The 17,824-nt window shown below is 40.6% G+C and overlaps 2 protein-coding genes across 7 annotated transcripts in view; both read right to left on the reverse strand.

The window, feature by feature from the left end:
• ABCA4 (ATP binding cassette subfamily A member 4) overlaps nt 1-3,364 on the reverse strand; it is a 79,049-nt gene extending 75,685 nt beyond the window's left edge. The window contains exon 1 of the mRNA XM_061462063.1: nt 3,269-3,364. Within this exon, the coding sequence (XP_061318047.1) occupies nt 3,269-3,334 (66 nt within the window). The 5' untranslated portion in view covers nt 3,335-3,364. The remainder of the gene's footprint in view (nt 1-3,268) is intronic.
• Nucleotides 3,365-14,880: 11,516 nt separating this feature from the next.
• The window catches only part of ARHGAP29 (Rho GTPase activating protein 29), a 74,414-nt gene continuing 71,470 nt past the window's right edge, over nt 14,881-17,824 (reverse strand). For 5 of the 6 annotated variants that reach the window (XM_061462099.1, XM_061462106.1, XM_061462075.1 and 2 more), the window contains 3 exons: nt 17,637-17,745; nt 17,169-17,285; nt 14,881-16,707 (listed from right to left, as the gene is read on the reverse strand). In XM_061462099.1, coding sequence (XP_061318083.1) covers nt 15,806-16,707; nt 17,169-17,285; nt 17,637-17,745 — 1,128 coding nt within the window. In that variant the 3' untranslated portion in view covers nt 14,881-15,805. The remainder of the gene's footprint in view (nt 16,708-17,168; nt 17,286-17,636; nt 17,746-17,824) is intronic. The other variant, XM_061462115.1, reaches the window with a different exon arrangement.

The following is a 17,824-nucleotide window of genomic DNA, read 5'->3' on the forward strand; positions in this document are numbered from 1 at the left end:
TACCAAAGGTAAAAGACCTTGGCATAAGCTTACATTCTTTGATCTTTACTTTAGCCTTTTTGTCGTAATTCATTTCCACATTATTAGTTTTCTAATACAGGTAGAAATGTATACATGAAGATCAAACACCTTATTCAATAACACAGAAGACCCCATCAAAGGCCACTTGATTGCCCAGATCATTCAACACACTGGGAACAGTCACCAGCTCCCAGTCATGTCAGAAAATCAAGGGCACTGCTTTACCACAGCGCAACATCCTGCCTGGTTTTTGGTCTGTTTCCTCCACTCCTGTGTTTCAGTCTGTTTTACTGCCTCTGTGCGTTTTGGCAGAAGTTTGAAACTACAACCCTTTGATCCTGTGACACAGGCACTGGGCTCTAAGAACCAGCTATGGGATTTCTGTGTCCAGCCACGTGGCACTTCTTTTCTCCTCCCTACAAGAGCCAAGACAAACTCTTCAGAACCAGGGTTGTAGCACACACACAGGAAAGCGCTCCCTGTCTCCTTTCCTTTGCTCTTGCCCCCCTGACTGGGCAACAAATATGTAACAATAATGCATACAGCAGCAGAGCCAGAGACAAGATGGGTCACGTGTGAATTCCACCACCCCACCCCCCCCCCCGAACCAGTGCAAGGCAAAAGATACTCCACAGCTTAATTAAGAACAGGTTTTTGGAGCTGCCCTATATTTTTCCACTATAACTCTGTCTAATAGCTTTAGGTAAGCACAGCTTATGCTTACTAAAAAAGGGTAGAAAGCTTTATACCAGGCAACCATTTCCTATTTCACACCTTTTCTCTTAAGGCTTTCCTTTTAAAACAGAACAACAAACCCCCACACATACCTAGGAAGTTAAGTATGCCTGGTATTTTTAAAGGCAGACTAAATCTTACCAGCAGCAAAGGGCAGATGACACAATTACTTGAGAAGGAAACCTGCCATCGTGCAACTCTTCTCCTGACAGCAGCTGTGCACAGCTCAGAACAGTGTTACAGACCATTCTCAGCAGGGGTCCACAAGTTCTTATCAACACCCATGGCCATCCAGCTGCTAAAATGTTTGGGACAAACACTACATACCCAAAAACTCAGAGGGGTAAGAACTGAGAGGCTCCCTAGTTATCATCTTTGCTTCAAAGTTACTCTGGATTATTGCTCAGATGTCTACCCTTACTTCATTCCCAGGAAACACAAAATCCTCAGGCTTGAATTCAGTAATTCCTTTCTGTCTGAGCTAACTAGTTTGGAAGGGATGAAGGCTAAAGTACAAAGGAAGCTTTCTTTCAAGCTGGTACACAATGTGTCATGCGACAAGGACAGAGAAAGTGCTGTTAGCCTTATGATTCTTTCCTCTGATCCTTGTCCTAAGGACACACAGATGTCTCAGAACTCACTAGTAGGATGAGAGAGCAGCCCATAAGCCTGCAGAACCACAAGATAAACAGCCAGAAATCCCAGCAATATGCACAGAGAAATGTAATATCCAGATGGAGCTGTAAAGGACCAAGCACAGTGATAGGACCATGTAAAAGTGACAAGCTTAACTGGCCGTGGATCAGCCGTTAACTCTGTAATGAAGTTTTTCCTCTTGTGAACTAGACTAAATGAGAAACTTGAGTAGAAGACTGGATATGCCTCCATTTACAGTACTACATGATGGTTAACATAAACCAGGCAGGTTTTCCCCGAAGACATCTTCTAGTTACTTCTGACATTATGGGGTTTTGTTTTGGTTGCCTTGTTTCTTGGTGACGACAAAAAAGCAGGTAGGTTTATATACTTGGAAAAGGACATGATTTTTACTAACTCGTAAAGCATTTTACTCTTCAGAGTGGAGAAAATATTTCTCTGTTGTGGATTAGATCACTGTTCTTACAAGCTAGCAGTGATCATCAGAGAAAGGGATCTCTGGCAACAGCACGAAACACCAAGTTAACATTTTTATAAGTTTTTATAAAAAAAAGAGAATTCGTGAAACCTAAGCAGGCACTTCAGGTCACATATAGGAGCACATTTGCCCAAATGAAACAGTATTTCAAACACTAGTAATACTGAAGAATTACATAAAGATCCATTTGCTAAAAATTAAACCCAATGACTTCCAATTCTCTCAGTATATACATATGAAGATCAGAAAAACATGGGTTTTATGTTTGGTGAGGGTTTTGGGGTTTGTTTGTTTGGGAGTTTTCTCTGAACTTGAGAACTAAACTACTACAGCTCCCTGACAATCAGTAACCAAAGTCCAGCTTCAGAAAGGTGTAATGTAGCTCAAGTATGGTGACTTGATACTGTGTTAAATCATGAGCTAGCAATGTCACATTAATCAGCTCTTGATGCAACGTAGACTGTGGAGAAAGTCTACTGGGAAGCTATGGCAAGACATTCAAATTTGTCTATGAAGAAAATCAGATAATCCTTTGATCCTGGCAATTTCAGCATGTGAGTCATTCCTAACGACTAAAAGCAGGTCACACAGATAAGCACTGCAACTCACCCCATGGTTCAGTTTGACCCTATCGATCTCTTATTATGGCCAAATTGTTTGCATGACTGTTACAACCTCACAGACGCCCTAAAGTACATTTCTATTATTTTTAGTTTGAAACAGGTAGTTATCTCTAGGAATCTCAACAAGACTTCCTTTGCTGGACAGAAGTAGTTGCAGTACAACAAATGACCAAGACCCTAGTTTGAGGTTTTGGTTGAGACTAAGGAAATTTGGCTTGAAGGGGAAAAGAGCAACGATTTAATGCAAAGTAACAGATAAATTTGTTCTAAGACAAAGTATAACAAGATCTAAGAGGATGTGAAAGGATTTAAAACACTTCTGATTTATGTCATTCAGACATACTAAAAAAGATAAAATATGTGTGAATTTTAGGACCTTCACTGGATTCAACTCTAAGAGCAGCTGTATGTGAGAAGCTAAAATTAGGAATCAAACCTCCTCGAGCTGTATGATGCCCGCAATGATTTCTAACAACAGATCTTTTTATGTGGAAACACAAAAATATTATTACCCACAGCTATTCCCTTGGTCCCCAATACTATTTGTAAAATAAACCCCTGATATGAGTATTCTATGTTTAGACTGTAAAGAGCACCTTTGAAAACTGCACCAGACAAGATCCCAGACGCAGGCCCAATCGATCGCACTGGATCCTTTAAGAAATTGGTGATTTTTACATGCTGATAAACGTACCAGTCACTTCATCCAATGGAGTGCATGGTCCAAAGCTGAAATCCAAGAATATTACTTTACCTTTTGTCTTTTCCGGAGGATCCAGTTCTTCCAGAGGAGAAGTCCAACTTGCCTGAAGAAGCTCATTCTTCTGTATCAACACTTCTGGTTAACCTGTTGCAAAGGTTGTATTGCCATTTCTCAGCTGACAGAAACAGACCCCAGAGCAAAATAACAGCTTTCTGTTCTTAGTTTATGTTATCATAGAGATTGGTTCCCTTCATTGTCTTCACCATTTCATTTTGCACTTGATACACTATCATACATGAAAAATCATGGTTTTCCTTTGTTTGAAGGCTGTTTCCTGTGACATATTTATCAGCAACAAAAAGCAATAGAGAGGAAAGGCATCTCTTTCAACTGAAAAAAAGTCATTAACATTGAATCCAGCTATTCACTTGGACTTGCAAGTAATGAAAGCAGTTAGTTGTTGTATTCTTTATCCGATTAAATCTGTGCTTTCAAACTATTTTTCACAATAAAAGGTGGATTTACAACTGGACATTAATTTATCTAAAACTGGTTAGTTATTATGCTAAATATCATAACTAGGTTTTCTATTCAGACATGGAACACAATATGCAATAAATGCATATTGATTAACTCAGCCTGGAATAGGTTTTGTAAAGACAAATCCATTGTGTTGCCATTTTTTTAAAAAATACAAGATCTTGTATTTTTACGCCTTTAAATTTGGCAATTCCCACTACATTTTTAGCAGGGATACAACAGAATTTAAAACCTTATATGCTCTGTTTTCTAGGTTCATGACTCATTTTAATCACCATGAATTCTGACCTTCAAAAAGAAAAGGAGAATGGGACCTATACATCTAAATACCAGGTACAGGGACCTGTTAAAAAATAAACTATTTGAATTTGCTACCTGTATCAGCTTTCTACTTCAGAGTTGCCTTATGGGATTCAAATGACTGAAGAGCAGTTTCTTCATGAATGGCTGTTAACTGGCAGAGTGTGGAAAAGGAAGTGGAAATTAAATATTGGAAAACACTTTCTAAATGTAAGAATGGTGAAGTACTAGAACTGATCAGATGGGAGGGCTGTGGGGCTTCTGCTGCTGGAGATTACTCAAACCTCTATCAAGATTTAAACAGGTGAAACTGCTGATTTGTTGAGCCTCTCTTACCACTACTGTTCTAGAATTTTGTTTCTTAAAAATCTACTAAGTGAAGGAGATTTTGTCTGATTGTAAGAGATAAGGTTTGGAAAAAGTCAAAATACTTTGGCCTAATCTGTGACCAAAGCATTAGTTAAAAGCTAACAATCAATCAGTAATAATGATTTGACTGGCTCAGAAAATCATCTCAGGTCCACATTTTATGAACTGAAAAGGAAATCAGACTTCAACCAAGGAGGAGGTGGGGAAAGGGTTGGCACCAGCCCTACTATCTGGAGGTAGTGAGCCAGTAAGTGGCTGTGTGGTGCTAGTTGCTGGCTGGGGCTAAAGCACAACAGGTGTTTAGTTTATTTGGGATCAAATAAACAAAGCAACAACTATGCAGAAAAGATATCTGTGCAAAACTAATGATGCCAGAACTTGAAGAATTTCCCGTATTTTGTAGGTCAACAGTTTCATCCAATTTTCAGTGTCATTCCACCAGCTCTAACTGCTTAATTACAGAGCACCACAAGAAGTGAGACTGGCTATAAAAAGCTACTGCTGTTGTAAAGAGTAAATGGATTAACACTTGATGGTCTGGAGAGGTATGACAGCCCCACACTGAGTGGATAAAAGCTAAAGCAAACAAAAAACCCACAGCTTGATGACTTTGCCCAACACCATGATTTGAAATATGATCTTAATACCACAGACAACACTGTGATCTTAACCATGCACCATGACATGCAGAAGAGGACCAGTTTTGGTTTGGGAGATCAAGCTTCACACTGATGGGATGTGAAGCCTATTTCAACCCATTATGAGAGGAAACATTATTGAAGTCTTGACATTGAGGCCAAAGAAATGGATCCAGAGGAGTAAGAAATGATGTATTAAAATAGTTAAATGCGAGTCCTCCCAGAGTTTGCCACATTGTATTTGTGCAAAAGGTCATCCAAGCATGTAGTAACAGAGGCCAAGTTTGCAAGCCTAAGTGTAAGAACAGACACCACTTTCACAAGGCTGACACTAGAAAACCAATCTAGATTGATTATTTGAATGCTGAGCGTGCTCAGCAGACAGAAAAAGCTAAATTTAGACACCTTCTTGAAAAGCAGCATATCTAGTTCTTATTCAGATGTTTACACAATCCAGGGTCCTTCTGTGGAACTAGGTGCTGGGAGGGTTTAAGAATCCAGGAATAAAACTGGCTGAGCATCAGCAAGAAAAGACAATACTTCTGCAGTTTCACTAGTGGCAGTAGGTTCTGTATATTTACAGACTGATGGCTCTAAGAACATTCTTACATGGAAAGCTGTCCTATATTTGGCTGCAAGCAAGTCCCAGCAGTCACCTCAGGTATTTCCAGTGAGGTTCTCTTCACAGAATTGCCAACTATGGGTAGTCAGATGGCTTTCTGACACTGCTGCATAACTCAGGCTCTCCAACCTGCTGCTGTTCTGCTGAATGAACCCTGCTGCTGAACAAATGAGGAAGAGCCAGTTTAGGTCCAGCTCCCCTCGCCTTCCTCTAAATCCTAGACTGACATTGCAATCTTTCTGCAACAGCTGTGAAAGGAAATTCAAGCCTTCATGTCAAAGCCATAAAATCTACAGTCTGCCAATGGCCTGGCCTCTCCTCTTCCTCCTGGCTCTTTACTGAGCCATCTATCATTAAGAGTTTCTGTCTCAATGAGAGGTTCTCTAACGGTACACAAAGTTTTCACTCGTGTTCCTAACCTCTTGCTATGTATGACATACCTGCACCGCTTTGTAACTGTCACTACCATTAGGAAGAACATTTGTAGTTCAAGGCCAGAAATGGGATTAGGTTTGCCAGCTAAAATGGCTGTTAGCATTGACTGTGGAAAATCTAGCTGTTTCTCTGAGACTAAAATCATAAGTAGTAAAAAAAACAAAACAAGTAACATTGGGGGGGGGGGGGGGGGGGAGGAAGGGCAGTAAATAAGGTTATCCAGATTATGCTTGCTTTTTAACCTGCAAGGTTTTTTACATTAAACCTTGCTAGTTACATTTCCTGATAGATGGGGAGAGCTACTCCTTCCAAGAGGAGCAACTCAATCCAGACAACAAATTAATATGCATAAAGTGCCAAAGGAATTGCTCTTTAGGAAAGTGACTACCAGATTGATTACCAAGGATAAGTTTCTGCTGAAACAGAGTTTAAAAGTACTTCTCCTTTTGGCATAAACAAAACTACTTAAGTGATGGCATTCATACATGAAATGCAACCAACATATACAACTTCCAAAGAAAGATTAAATTTTACTTGTCAGACACACTTTAGAATCACCTTTAATTTTAGGATGAACAAGAATACATTTGTATTTCCCCAGACTGCTTCATTTCACTAGGAGCTAAAGGGAAAGAACCTTGCTTTCATAAAAGGAATAGCTTCACAGACAGAAGTGTTGAAGTGTATAAATCTTACACTGCTTAGAAATCTGAATTAGACAGGTGAACATGAGACAAAAGAGCAGGAAAAGAGTAACTTAATTCAATCAGAAGACATGGGACATATAAGCCTCAGATTCTGTATCAGCACATAAAAAATAAGCAATGGTTAATTTTTAATCTTGACATATCCTTTCCTATCTGGGCATCACTTAGAATAACAGAATTGTGTGGTTAAGATTCAAGCTCTAGTAATTTAATTACAGCAAAACACTGTAGGTTAAAAGTAATTAACTATAATAAAATAATGGAGTAGGACCATGGTAAAAGCAGTACCTATCAGTAATGTACTGAGAACTCCCCTTGGGGTCAGGAGGTACATGAACTTCTGGAGTGATTAGTCATGGTGGAGACCTATCTTCATTCTTTAAAGGCAGCACCCTGCTCGCAAGATCAGTGGTGGCTTGATACACCTGCAATTAAAACCAGCACAGGCACTAGGAAGAAATTCAGTTTCAAAAAAAGCAGAGTTGATTCATTAACACAGATACTAAACCCCTCCTAAAACCAGAAAAAGCCACACACACTTATGAACTATTTTCCATTAAGAAGCTAATGCAAACGATGACTTACTATTTAGAATAGCTTTTGCTTGCTGCCTGAAGACAACATGTTCAGGCGATGTGAATTCCATCTACAGCATATGAAACCTATGTTTTGATAGTTTTCCTTTTGCACGAACTGATTGTCTTTCCAGAGAGCTGATTGTAAGGACCAACAAAAACAACTTGGTTCTAACATACTATTGAAGCATGGGGAAGACTCTCACAAAGCCCCAACTTAAGAAATTGAAAACCAGAATTTTTTACTTTTTCCTCTTCCTGCCCCCCCCCCCCCCCCCCGCCCCAGCAGTTTATGGTATAACATGGAAGAATGATTTGCTGCATACATTCAGAAAGAAAACTCATAGATATTGTTGACAGAAAACAAGAAATTGAAGTAACTGGTTGCATAAGTCATTACCATTAGTTTTAATACACAGTACAATAAATCTAAATACTGATTTTAAATCACCAGAATTGAATTCATTTTTACATTTCAAAATAGCAAATTTCTCAAAGTTCAATCCTAGCTTACATACAACCTCTAGGAAAACATAAGAAAGAAACAAGGGTTAAAAATATCTTTAAGCAATGAAGTAATAAAAAAGGCCTTTTCTTCACTCTTTTTCTGGCTCTTGCACTTCAGCGGTGAAATATGGTGAAGTGATAGCTTCTATCACTTAGACCTTCTTGCTAGACAGCACATCTTGTAGTGTTACAAATGGAACCACAAGAAGGTGTCTAGGGTAGGAATGAAGTTAATCAGTTCTTTTTCCAGCTGACACCACAGGAGGCTGAATATGGTCATGCAGCGAATCATGAATTTCTGTATTTTACTTGGTGTAAGGTGAGGAACAGTGAGGCCTAGAAATGACATAAGCAAATAAGCATCGTGGATAATAAAGATTCTGATTCTGACTGGCTGCCAACAACAAAAAAGCAGTTCTTCCCTGATTTCATCCTGGAGGTTCAGCAGAACATTCCTGACTTCTAGATTGTTAAGAGCAGCTAGCAAAGGGTCCCCTTACTCTGCTTATACTATATCAATTACACTTTATTATCAAAAGCTATCAAGAATTTCTCCCAATTGAGTATTTCTTCAAGCCTGAATTTAATCATTGCAATGATTACAATTATATTCCTGCTTTTTCTGAGGAGCCTGAGCTCCAGGGGTACCAACATATCATAGCCATCCTCAAAGCATCAACTAAACATCAGTCCAGTGTTCATTAATTCTACAAGTCTTTAATAGAATCAAACAAATACCAGCCTGGGTAACTTTCTGAGCAGATTCTTTCGAATGTATGTGTGCTGATACGGCCTTAGAGAAGGCAGAAGCCCTTTCCACTACTTCAAAACTGAGTTCATAGGGTTTTCAAGCTTTCTCTAAACTCTACTTTTTTCATAAAGGTGGCACAAGTTTTTTTTTCTATTGAAGACAATGTTTTAGAGACTAGGATTTTTTTTTTTTCTAAGCTTCCTAGACAAATCAGAACTGCAGGAACTGGAGAAGATGTTTTTTTTTTTTCACCTCATTCACTTTCACAAATTATTCTAACAAAAGTAATGTCCTTGCTATTGCTATAGCTACCCTGTGAAAGGCCAGGAAAGTTTCTTCTTGTAACATCTGCATGTGCATAAATACAAGTAATCCAGTATGTTTCTTCATGGACCATTACTCATTAAGAACAGGGACAGCGAGACACAAAAGTAACTGTTTCGCAACACCACTGCAGGAGAAGAAAAGAATTCATTCTTCTCATCTGATCTTTGTTTTTTTATTTTCTAGAACTTCCAAAATATCAGCAAGCTGCAAGCTCACACAGAAATATATTAAGCTAAGTACAACATGACCTTATGCACGTTCAGGCTCAGACTTCCAGAGATTTATTCAGACAGCTTTTCAACAAACTCTGTTCTACATCAACTAATATTCACTAAAGCAAGTTACATATTGGTATTAAATAGCTCATTTCACATTTCCAACCCAAATTACCTACAAGTAGTATGGTCTGATCCAGAAGCAAGAAAGCACTAAGTGAACAATTTCATCTGTAAGGGTTGAGAGACAGCAACAATGCAGCAGAACCTCCCATCAGTGCTCATGCTGAGCAATGGCTCTGTGCAAGCATTACCACAGCTTCCCTCACTGCAGCTAAAGTAGAAGCTGAGCACCAATCCAACCTTTGTTGTTTAAAAAAAATACATTAAAAAGGACATATAGCACCATTTTGCCTGTTTCTTTCCCCTTCACAGGGCTTTGGGGAGCCCTTTGAGAATGCTCCATAAACCTTTGTTTCACTGAATTTAACAATAGGTTTACACCAGACTACACTGCACTCTGCACACTGCTTCCTTCCCAGCACCACCTCAGGGCCTTGAAGCCTCTGCACAAGTTGCCACCTAAACCACTGACTCTAACCTGACTTCTTTCACAAAGGATGACACAGTAACCTCCTCTTTCGCAAGTGGCTTTGGTCTACTTTCTGTTGGACATATCACAGCTGAGACTGACCCTGCTGCCATCATGACAGAGAAACAAGGGGCTTTATAAAGCCACAGAGGGTAGTACAGTCTAATGGCAGTGGAAAGCCAAGCAAATAGTGCTGCTGCTGCTCGGCTGTAAAGTACCTCAACTATGCCCAAGGCAGGCAGACACTTTAACAGTTTTATTCAGAAAACAACCATTTTAAATCTAAGATTCTAAGTTGAGTTATTTTAAGAAAAAGGATCCTTTTTTTTTTTTTGCTGCCCCCATGTAGAGGGACACAGCTCTAATGGATTAAACTAATCTTTCCTAATCAGATTTTTCACAGCACAATTGGATGAGGGTAGGGTATATTTGTTTTCTATGTTCAGCTACATCAGCTGTGACCCATTTTTGCTTTGTGAAGCCTGAGCTCCTTAAAAGTAAACAGAGAAAGCTTATATGGAGCCTATCATTTCACATGGGAGGGGAAAATGCTGCTTGGCCATCAAATTATGAAAATGTCCCTAGTAAACTCTCTCACAGTGCAAGTAAATATTTGCTAAAATTAACAGAATTTACAAATTACCTGAAAAGATAGCTTTGAAAATATGCACCCATGTGTACTGGGGGTACTCATGGGCCAACACTTCGCATTTTCAGGAGTAATGCTCTCCAGCATCCAGGCAATTACTTAACTGGCGAGGTGTTCTTTCTTATACATGTAGTAGAGCATGTCCCTACACACAGCCTCACTGGAAAGTTAACACAATTGATGTTAACACAATTTTTCCCAGGCAAACTGTAAGGGGGTGTGTGAATAACTATATCTATATAAGTATACAGACAAACAGACACACCCCTGTGCACATGTGTGCGTAGAGAAACCTACACATGCACAAGCCTGGGGTTTTCTGAGCTAAGTTTTGAACCCAGGTATCTTAAACTAGTGGGGAAAACCCAAGCTCAAGGTTTTTAAATGTTCCCCAATGCGTTCCAGAGAGGTCCATCCTTGAAAGAGGTAAGGAGTGACCTGAAGGATGAGAATGGGAAGTTCCGGTGAGCTGGGATCAAACCATACTTCTTGGATATAGCTGCTAGTAAAACACTTAAAGAAAGGAGATGGAAAGTGAGGATATGAGTTGCACTACTTGACTTTGACTATGTGGCAAAGAAGAAGCTGCAAAGAAATGAGTGCACAGAAACTGGCAGAAGCTCTATTATTTACAAGGTTGCTGATATGTTTCAAGGGGAGTGCTGACAAGAAATCAGAATAAGGACCCAGTGAAACCTGTTTGAAATGCGTACGTCTAAGAATCAGACTCCTCCGCACATTAAATACAGGCAAATGTGGATACAGGCAAATGTGGCATCTTAAACACAGCCTGCTCACAGATCCTGGTGCAAACCCAGTGGTAGGCTAATCACCCAGATCTGTGGCTAAATAAGCACAAAGCACAGCAAGTGCAAACTCAGAAGGCACATTTACTGCTTCTGGTGTAATCCAGTTTACTTCACATAAACACTCTCCTGTCATCTGAAAGCTTTAAGAGCTGTGGAGTGAGGATTTTCCTCAAACGTTTCACATTTTGGAAGATTTAAGATGGCTTTTTATACTACTCATGAGTGAAAACACTTTCCAAGGATCCCATGAATCTCTGAACTAGAAACAGAACTCCGTTCTCCCTGTGGAGATAAATGGGCATGCAGATAGAACATTTTATTTGGAAAGGCGTGTCTGCAAAGCATCCTTCTGTGAAATTTATTTCCACATTGACTTATTTATATAAAACATCACTGCCTGTTAATACCAGACATCCTCCCCAAACTATACCAACAGAAAGTTGAAACAGTTTGTCCCATTTTCCCAACATGTTCAGTCTATGTGTACATTGACAAGTGTACAGTAAGACCAGATTTATTGCCCAGTAAGACCAGATTTATAGGGAAACAGTGAGTGCTGAGGACCCAGTCCCACACACTGCATGTCTGGGAGTTGTTTCAGATGAGCTCCAGCCTGGTCCTGAGGGCTGAACACACATTAGCAGTTGCAGCACACCTGGCACACTGCTGAAGCACAGGTTCCAGTTTGGTCTCTTCCCAAAAGAGATCACTACTGTGAGCTACAGCACCGTGTATATGAGTCACTTAAAAAGCACAAACATGCTCTGAATTAAGTTACCAATGTTAGCACACACACACTAGCTGCCGTCAGAGAGCATTTCATGTCAGCTTTCAGATTAACTCAGGGCACTGCTACGCTACAGAAGCTAAAGAATTCATGGATTTGCAAGCACAACTAGGACTCCTTAAACCGAAGCAATAAAAACATGGAAAACTTACTGTAAAAGCTTACCTCATGTATGAGCACTGCTGTGCTATGTGAAAGCTTTCTGAAGGAATGTTCAGCTTGGCCGCAAAGAAACACATATCTTAGATTCAGTTAGCGCTTGCAGAGTAACACTGCTCAGTTGTAAGGAGATTGTTTTAATCCCCTGCCTGATACAGCACAGCTCGACCTGCAAGTTTTAAGCACTCCTGAGTAAAAATCCTCCCAAACATCCAATATGACCAGCACAAAGACAACAAAGTCTGTACCAGAAGGCTGATGCTTCTGAAGGTATTTCCTCAGATCTAAACAAACCACGTATTTGAAAAGATAGCCTCAGAAGGGCAGTGCTGGTAGCATCAGGGGCCTGCTAAACAAACAGCTGCCATGACTAATTAGGTCAGCAATCTATGAAAGTCAGTACGCTGCCAAAGCTTTAAGAGGGATGAGGCAGTGGGTTACAACTTCGGAAAACGCCATTACCAAGCAAATCTGACACAGAAAGGTTTTGCTCCCCTGAGGGAACGCCTGGCAGGGTGCCGCCACTTCCAGCACTGGTCACCTGGGGCAGGCAGATGGGTCACTGCAATCATCGAAGCAATTCCAAGCATAAGCCCTAGGGAAATCTGCATCAGAACCGAAACAAACAATAGGGGCCATTAGGAGCATTTCCAGTCAAAAAGAAAACCAGCCTTTTCCAGGCGGAACAGGCTCCGCGGGTGCAGCCTGTCACGTCCCGCCACAGCCCCTCACAGCTCGGGGCCCGCTCCTCACACGGAGGAAAGGCCTCAGCACTCCGGCCTGAACGAAACGCCGCCTCGGCACCAAGGTGCAAAACGCTTACGAACGTTTACATATTAAAAAGTCACACACCGGCCCTTTGGACTTGATGATCTTAAAGGTCTTTTCCAACCTGATTGATTGTATGATTAAGCCTCACAGTCCCCAGGCGACGCTGCCCCGCTCTAGCTTGAAGCCCCCGCCACAGCGCCTGCCGCTGGGTAAGCAGAGTCACAACTCCTAAATAGGCTTCAAAAGCTGTCAAAATAAGCACTCCACTCGTAGTGCATACAAAAAGAGTCAAAACACATCACAAAGTAGGGACAGGTATAACTGACCTTTAGAAAGCGATGATTTGTTCATAAAATAACGTGGTTTTATGAGGCTCCCCTGCTGAGAGCAGCCTGACTCTAGGAAAGCACTGAACAAAGACCCCAAGCACATTTGAACCATCCAAAACCTTTCATGCCAGCAAGACATGGAAACAATGTGGTAACAAGAAGTAGTGATGGGTATTATGACTTGGTTAAGGAACATTATTCCTGTTTATAATTCTCTATCCGATTACCCTGCCTTGGGGAGTACTGGATACTCTCATCGAACTAGAGAAACTGGTTTTATTACAGTTTCATGAGACATTAGCATATTCACCCACGACAGGGCAGAAAAGAATGAAGCTCACTGAAAATGTGATTCTGACACAGCCTTACAGCATCAAGAGTCCACTGGAAAGGAGAGAAATGAGTAAAATAACCAGTCCAAAAAAATAAACAGGCAGAGGAAAACAAAGGGATGGCTTGTGCCTAGCCGAAAGAGAATACTGGAGAAGGGCTTTTTACTAGGACATGTAGTGATAGGACAAGGGGAATGGCTTTAACCTGCCAGAGGGGAGACTGAGATGAGCTCTTAGGCAGAAGTTCTTCCCTGTGAGGGTACTGAGGCGCTGGCACAGGGTGCCCAGAGAAGCTGTGGCTGCCCCATCCCTGGCAGTGCTCAAGGCCAGGGTGGACACAGGCTTGGAGCAACCTGCTCTAGTGGAAGGTGTCCCTGCCCGTGGCATGGATTGGAACTGGATGAGCTTCAAGGTGTGGGATTGTATGCTCAGTATTAGACATACACCAAAACACTTAAAAACTAAGTGAGAGAATATAGTTAATGGTAGTCCACAAATTAATTTGCCATCTTGTGGCCCTCATCTGTACTGACCAGCATCATCCTTTCGCAGCTATGCTATGAGGTTCTGCTACAATGCCTGTAATGTTTCAGTAATACTATTTCAGCTTTTTAACCAGTTTTGTGGTGTTCCCTCCTCTCCCCATTTTCAGAGTGGAACAAACACCCATCTACATCAAGAAGCCTTTATGCTTCCTCTCACTGTGCAACTTGCAATACCAGTCCGGGCAGGCAGCAGCATCTGGCATCTTTGGCTTTTCTGTAGTACAAGGCAAAGAAATTGCTCCTAGCATGGCCTTTGCCAAGAGTGCAAGTCATGTTTTTATGGAAGTGTGACAAGGAACCAGAAGTTCAGCTCTGAGTGTATCATCTTTTGTTGTGGAAACTAAAGTCAGATTACATCTACAGAATGCAGTGTGGGATTTTATCTGGGGTATTTTGGGAAGAAGGGCAAAGGGAATGGAGTAGCAAAGTCCAGTATATTTCTGTTGTAAAACCAGAAAACTGATGGTTTGCTTTTCCTGTCCTCTGAGCTTCTTGGTTCCTGTATCAGTAGAAAGTACCATGCTAAAATATCTGTACTCTATAGTACGTAAGCAAGGGTTAAGCTAATTGCAATCTCATTAAGAAAAGCATGCCACCCCCATCCCTGGAAGACAGATGCAGCAGAGAACTATACTATTGCAAAGGCCACATGTCTGTATTTTAATAAGTTAGAAGAAATCCAGATATAGAAACCATAGAGTCACTGAAATGTTAACAAGTTAATATATTTTAAAGCAAATATAACAGTGTACACATAAAAACCATTTAATACAAAGTGAAAACCGTTAGATGCACCTACTAATGCAGATTTTTGGTTATTTCCAGCTCTTTCACTGAAACTTGGAAACAATGCTCTTCATTTCAGTTACACAGTAAGTAGTGAAACTGATCTATAGCAAGCATATCACTGACTTTTCATTCACCTGGGAAAGAAACAGCACCACTGCAACTGCTAGTTTCTCCAGAAGGGCATCCAAATGAAACAGGCTGTGCATATCCGCCCCACTTGCTAAGCTATACAAGAATGTGGATTGATTGCTGCTTCTGACTAGTAAAGCTCAGTAAGTGCATCCTTCTGTACAAAAAAAAACCCCAAATATTAAAGTGACAACATAGAAAACTGGCAACAGATAACTATGTCTGCCTAAAATATACACATATGATACATCATTATGGGCCATGCTGGCCAGTACATAAGTGTTCAGGAGCAAAGCTTTAATTGCACAGATTAGAAAACTGAACAAATGCTTTTACAGAGCAAAGCACAAGCTTTGGTTTATGCTTAGACAATGAACATTAAACCTTCCATTTTTATTATAACATCTATTATGAAAAATGGCTCATGAAAAAAAAATGAAGCTCAATGTCTTATTCAGTGAGCCCATTCTCTGTATTTAAGACTGGGAATGCATTAAACTGTATGAAAAGCTAGTGAATTACAAAGTTTGACTTGCCTCCTTCACAATTCCCCAGCCCTCCCCCCCCCCCCCTTAAAAATGCTGCATATATAAAAATAACTCCAATATGGCACAAAAGTGGGATTCTCAAGGGAAGATAAAGGATAAAGGGGCATAGGGAAGCCTCCACTGGCAACACCAAATTGCGTCCAGTCCAACAAGAATTTGCACCCTATACAAAATGAGCTTCCCTGTGTTCCAGTTCTTGGATCCTTTTTGGTCTTAGTCTCTGGTAAGTAGGCTTCAGATCTGTGGGGTGAGTATCCTCTGAGTTAGTTCCTTGTTTATTTGTGGTTTGTTCAGGATCACCTGATGGAAGTGCATAGCTCCTAGCCAGTTTCACAGTATTATCCTGGTGAAGCACAGAGCTAGCACTGGCTAGTGCACAAGCTTTAGCAAAAGGACCCTCTCCATTTTGTTTTGATTTGTTAGAGGGTGGTTTATAAAATGTGCCTGGGGGTGGCTGCAATGTTCTTGGTGCCCTGAAGGTAGTAAGAGGATTGGCATCAGCACTATTTCCTTCTGTTGCTGTCCTTCCTGACCCAGCTGAAACAGAATATGGCTTACTAAGAAGAATGGCATTGGCTGAATTGTTATCGGTGGTGCATGATGAAGACAAAGCACCTGCAGTTCCTCTCTCAAGTGCTCGGTTCTCCTGGGGCACATTAGTCACAATCATTGCTGTCCTTGCTGTGATATCATACTGTTTATATTGCTTGTCCCAAGTTTTGCGCAGCATCTGAGTGTCATAACAAGGAAGCCTGCAGCAGGTATTAGCAGCAGGGAGTGCCTTCACCTCTGAAACTTCTTCAATAGTTGGGCTCCTGCCAAGCTTGTCTGGACTTACTGCTCCTGCATTTTGTGAATTTCTCTCATTCAAAACACAAGGAGGAAGTATTCGGTCTACAGGTAGGCTCAGAGGCCGAGTAGCTGGCTTTGTCCTTGAAACCCGCAATGGAACTTTGGTAATCTGACGGGTAGGTTTTCCAGGAAGTAAGTTAGCTTTAGAGCTGTCCTCACCTAGAGGAACAAATGAATCACCGTCTCTCTCTGAAGCTGGACTCACAGCATCACCTAGAAACACACAAATAGATGTGACTAGATCTTTGCATCACAAAGAACAGTCAGCAAGACTTGCCAACAGACTATGAACTTTACTAATGATCCCTCAACAGCTGGTTTTCAGGTATACCTCATATATATACTAGGAGTATCTAACCAAATGTCAGCATTTCAGCAGCAGTAAAACATACTGTACAGATGTACAAGGAAGACAAAGGAGAAAACACGCAAAAAGACACTACACTCTTTTGACTGATGCTTTCCCATCCCTGAGGATTTTCAGGTTTAATGTTTTGGAAAGTTGAGCTATTCATGACTGAACTGGTAGCACCAGCTGAAAGTCAGTATAATTAAAAGGGATCATGTATAGTTACTCCTAAATAAAGTGGATGAAATCATACCTACATTAAAACAAGCCACTGTAGCAAATAAACAGGAAAATATCTTATAGAAGACTGGTTAGGTTACCAAACTTGGCTTTTCTTGAGCAGAAATGTTAACATCTAGAATGCTGGCAGCTGATGATTCTGTCAGAAAATTATTCCCAGCGCCTTCTAGTTTAATTCTTGTGAGTGGCAATGATACATGTTCTGAGGGAAAACAACAGTCAAAACATGTTGACGGCTGGATATTGGTTTGCAGAATCTTAGTGGATTTCAGAAATCCACAGTCACTGCATGATTTCCTTTTTATTTTGTTAAAGGGAGAAACTAACTCTTACCAAATACTTCAAGCTCTGATTCTATAAACACAGGTTTCTTAAAAGCCTTTAGAAAGCTTTAAGTCTGTTGCTCTTACAGAAGGTAAACAGTATATCAAGCAGTGATAAAGCACATTTTATCACTTGCTTCTGTCGAAATTGAAGAGCTGCATGTACTATCATCTAATGCATCAATGGCTGCCTATTCACCCACCCCAAGATTAAATAAAAGCACACTAACCAGTTACAGATGTATCTACTTGTTCTTTCGTATTCTTGCTATTGTTTGATTCCAAAAACAATGCAGCTGTTTCTGAAGCTCTGCTTTCACTTGGAGTGATCAGAATACGCTGTTAACAAAAGTCAGAGCAGAAGTAAATGAGGAGGAAAGGCACTCCTTAACAAAAAAAAACAAAACCACATAGATTT

The sequence above is a fragment of the Pezoporus flaviventris genome, unplaced genomic scaffold (genome assembly GCF_033815535.1).
Source record: "Pezoporus flaviventris isolate CSIRO_AGI_PZ_B2104156 unplaced genomic scaffold, CSIRO_AGI_Pfla_v1 ptg000001l, whole genome shotgun sequence".
Lineage (NCBI taxonomy): Eukaryota > Metazoa > Chordata > Aves > Psittaciformes > Psittacidae > Pezoporus > Pezoporus flaviventris.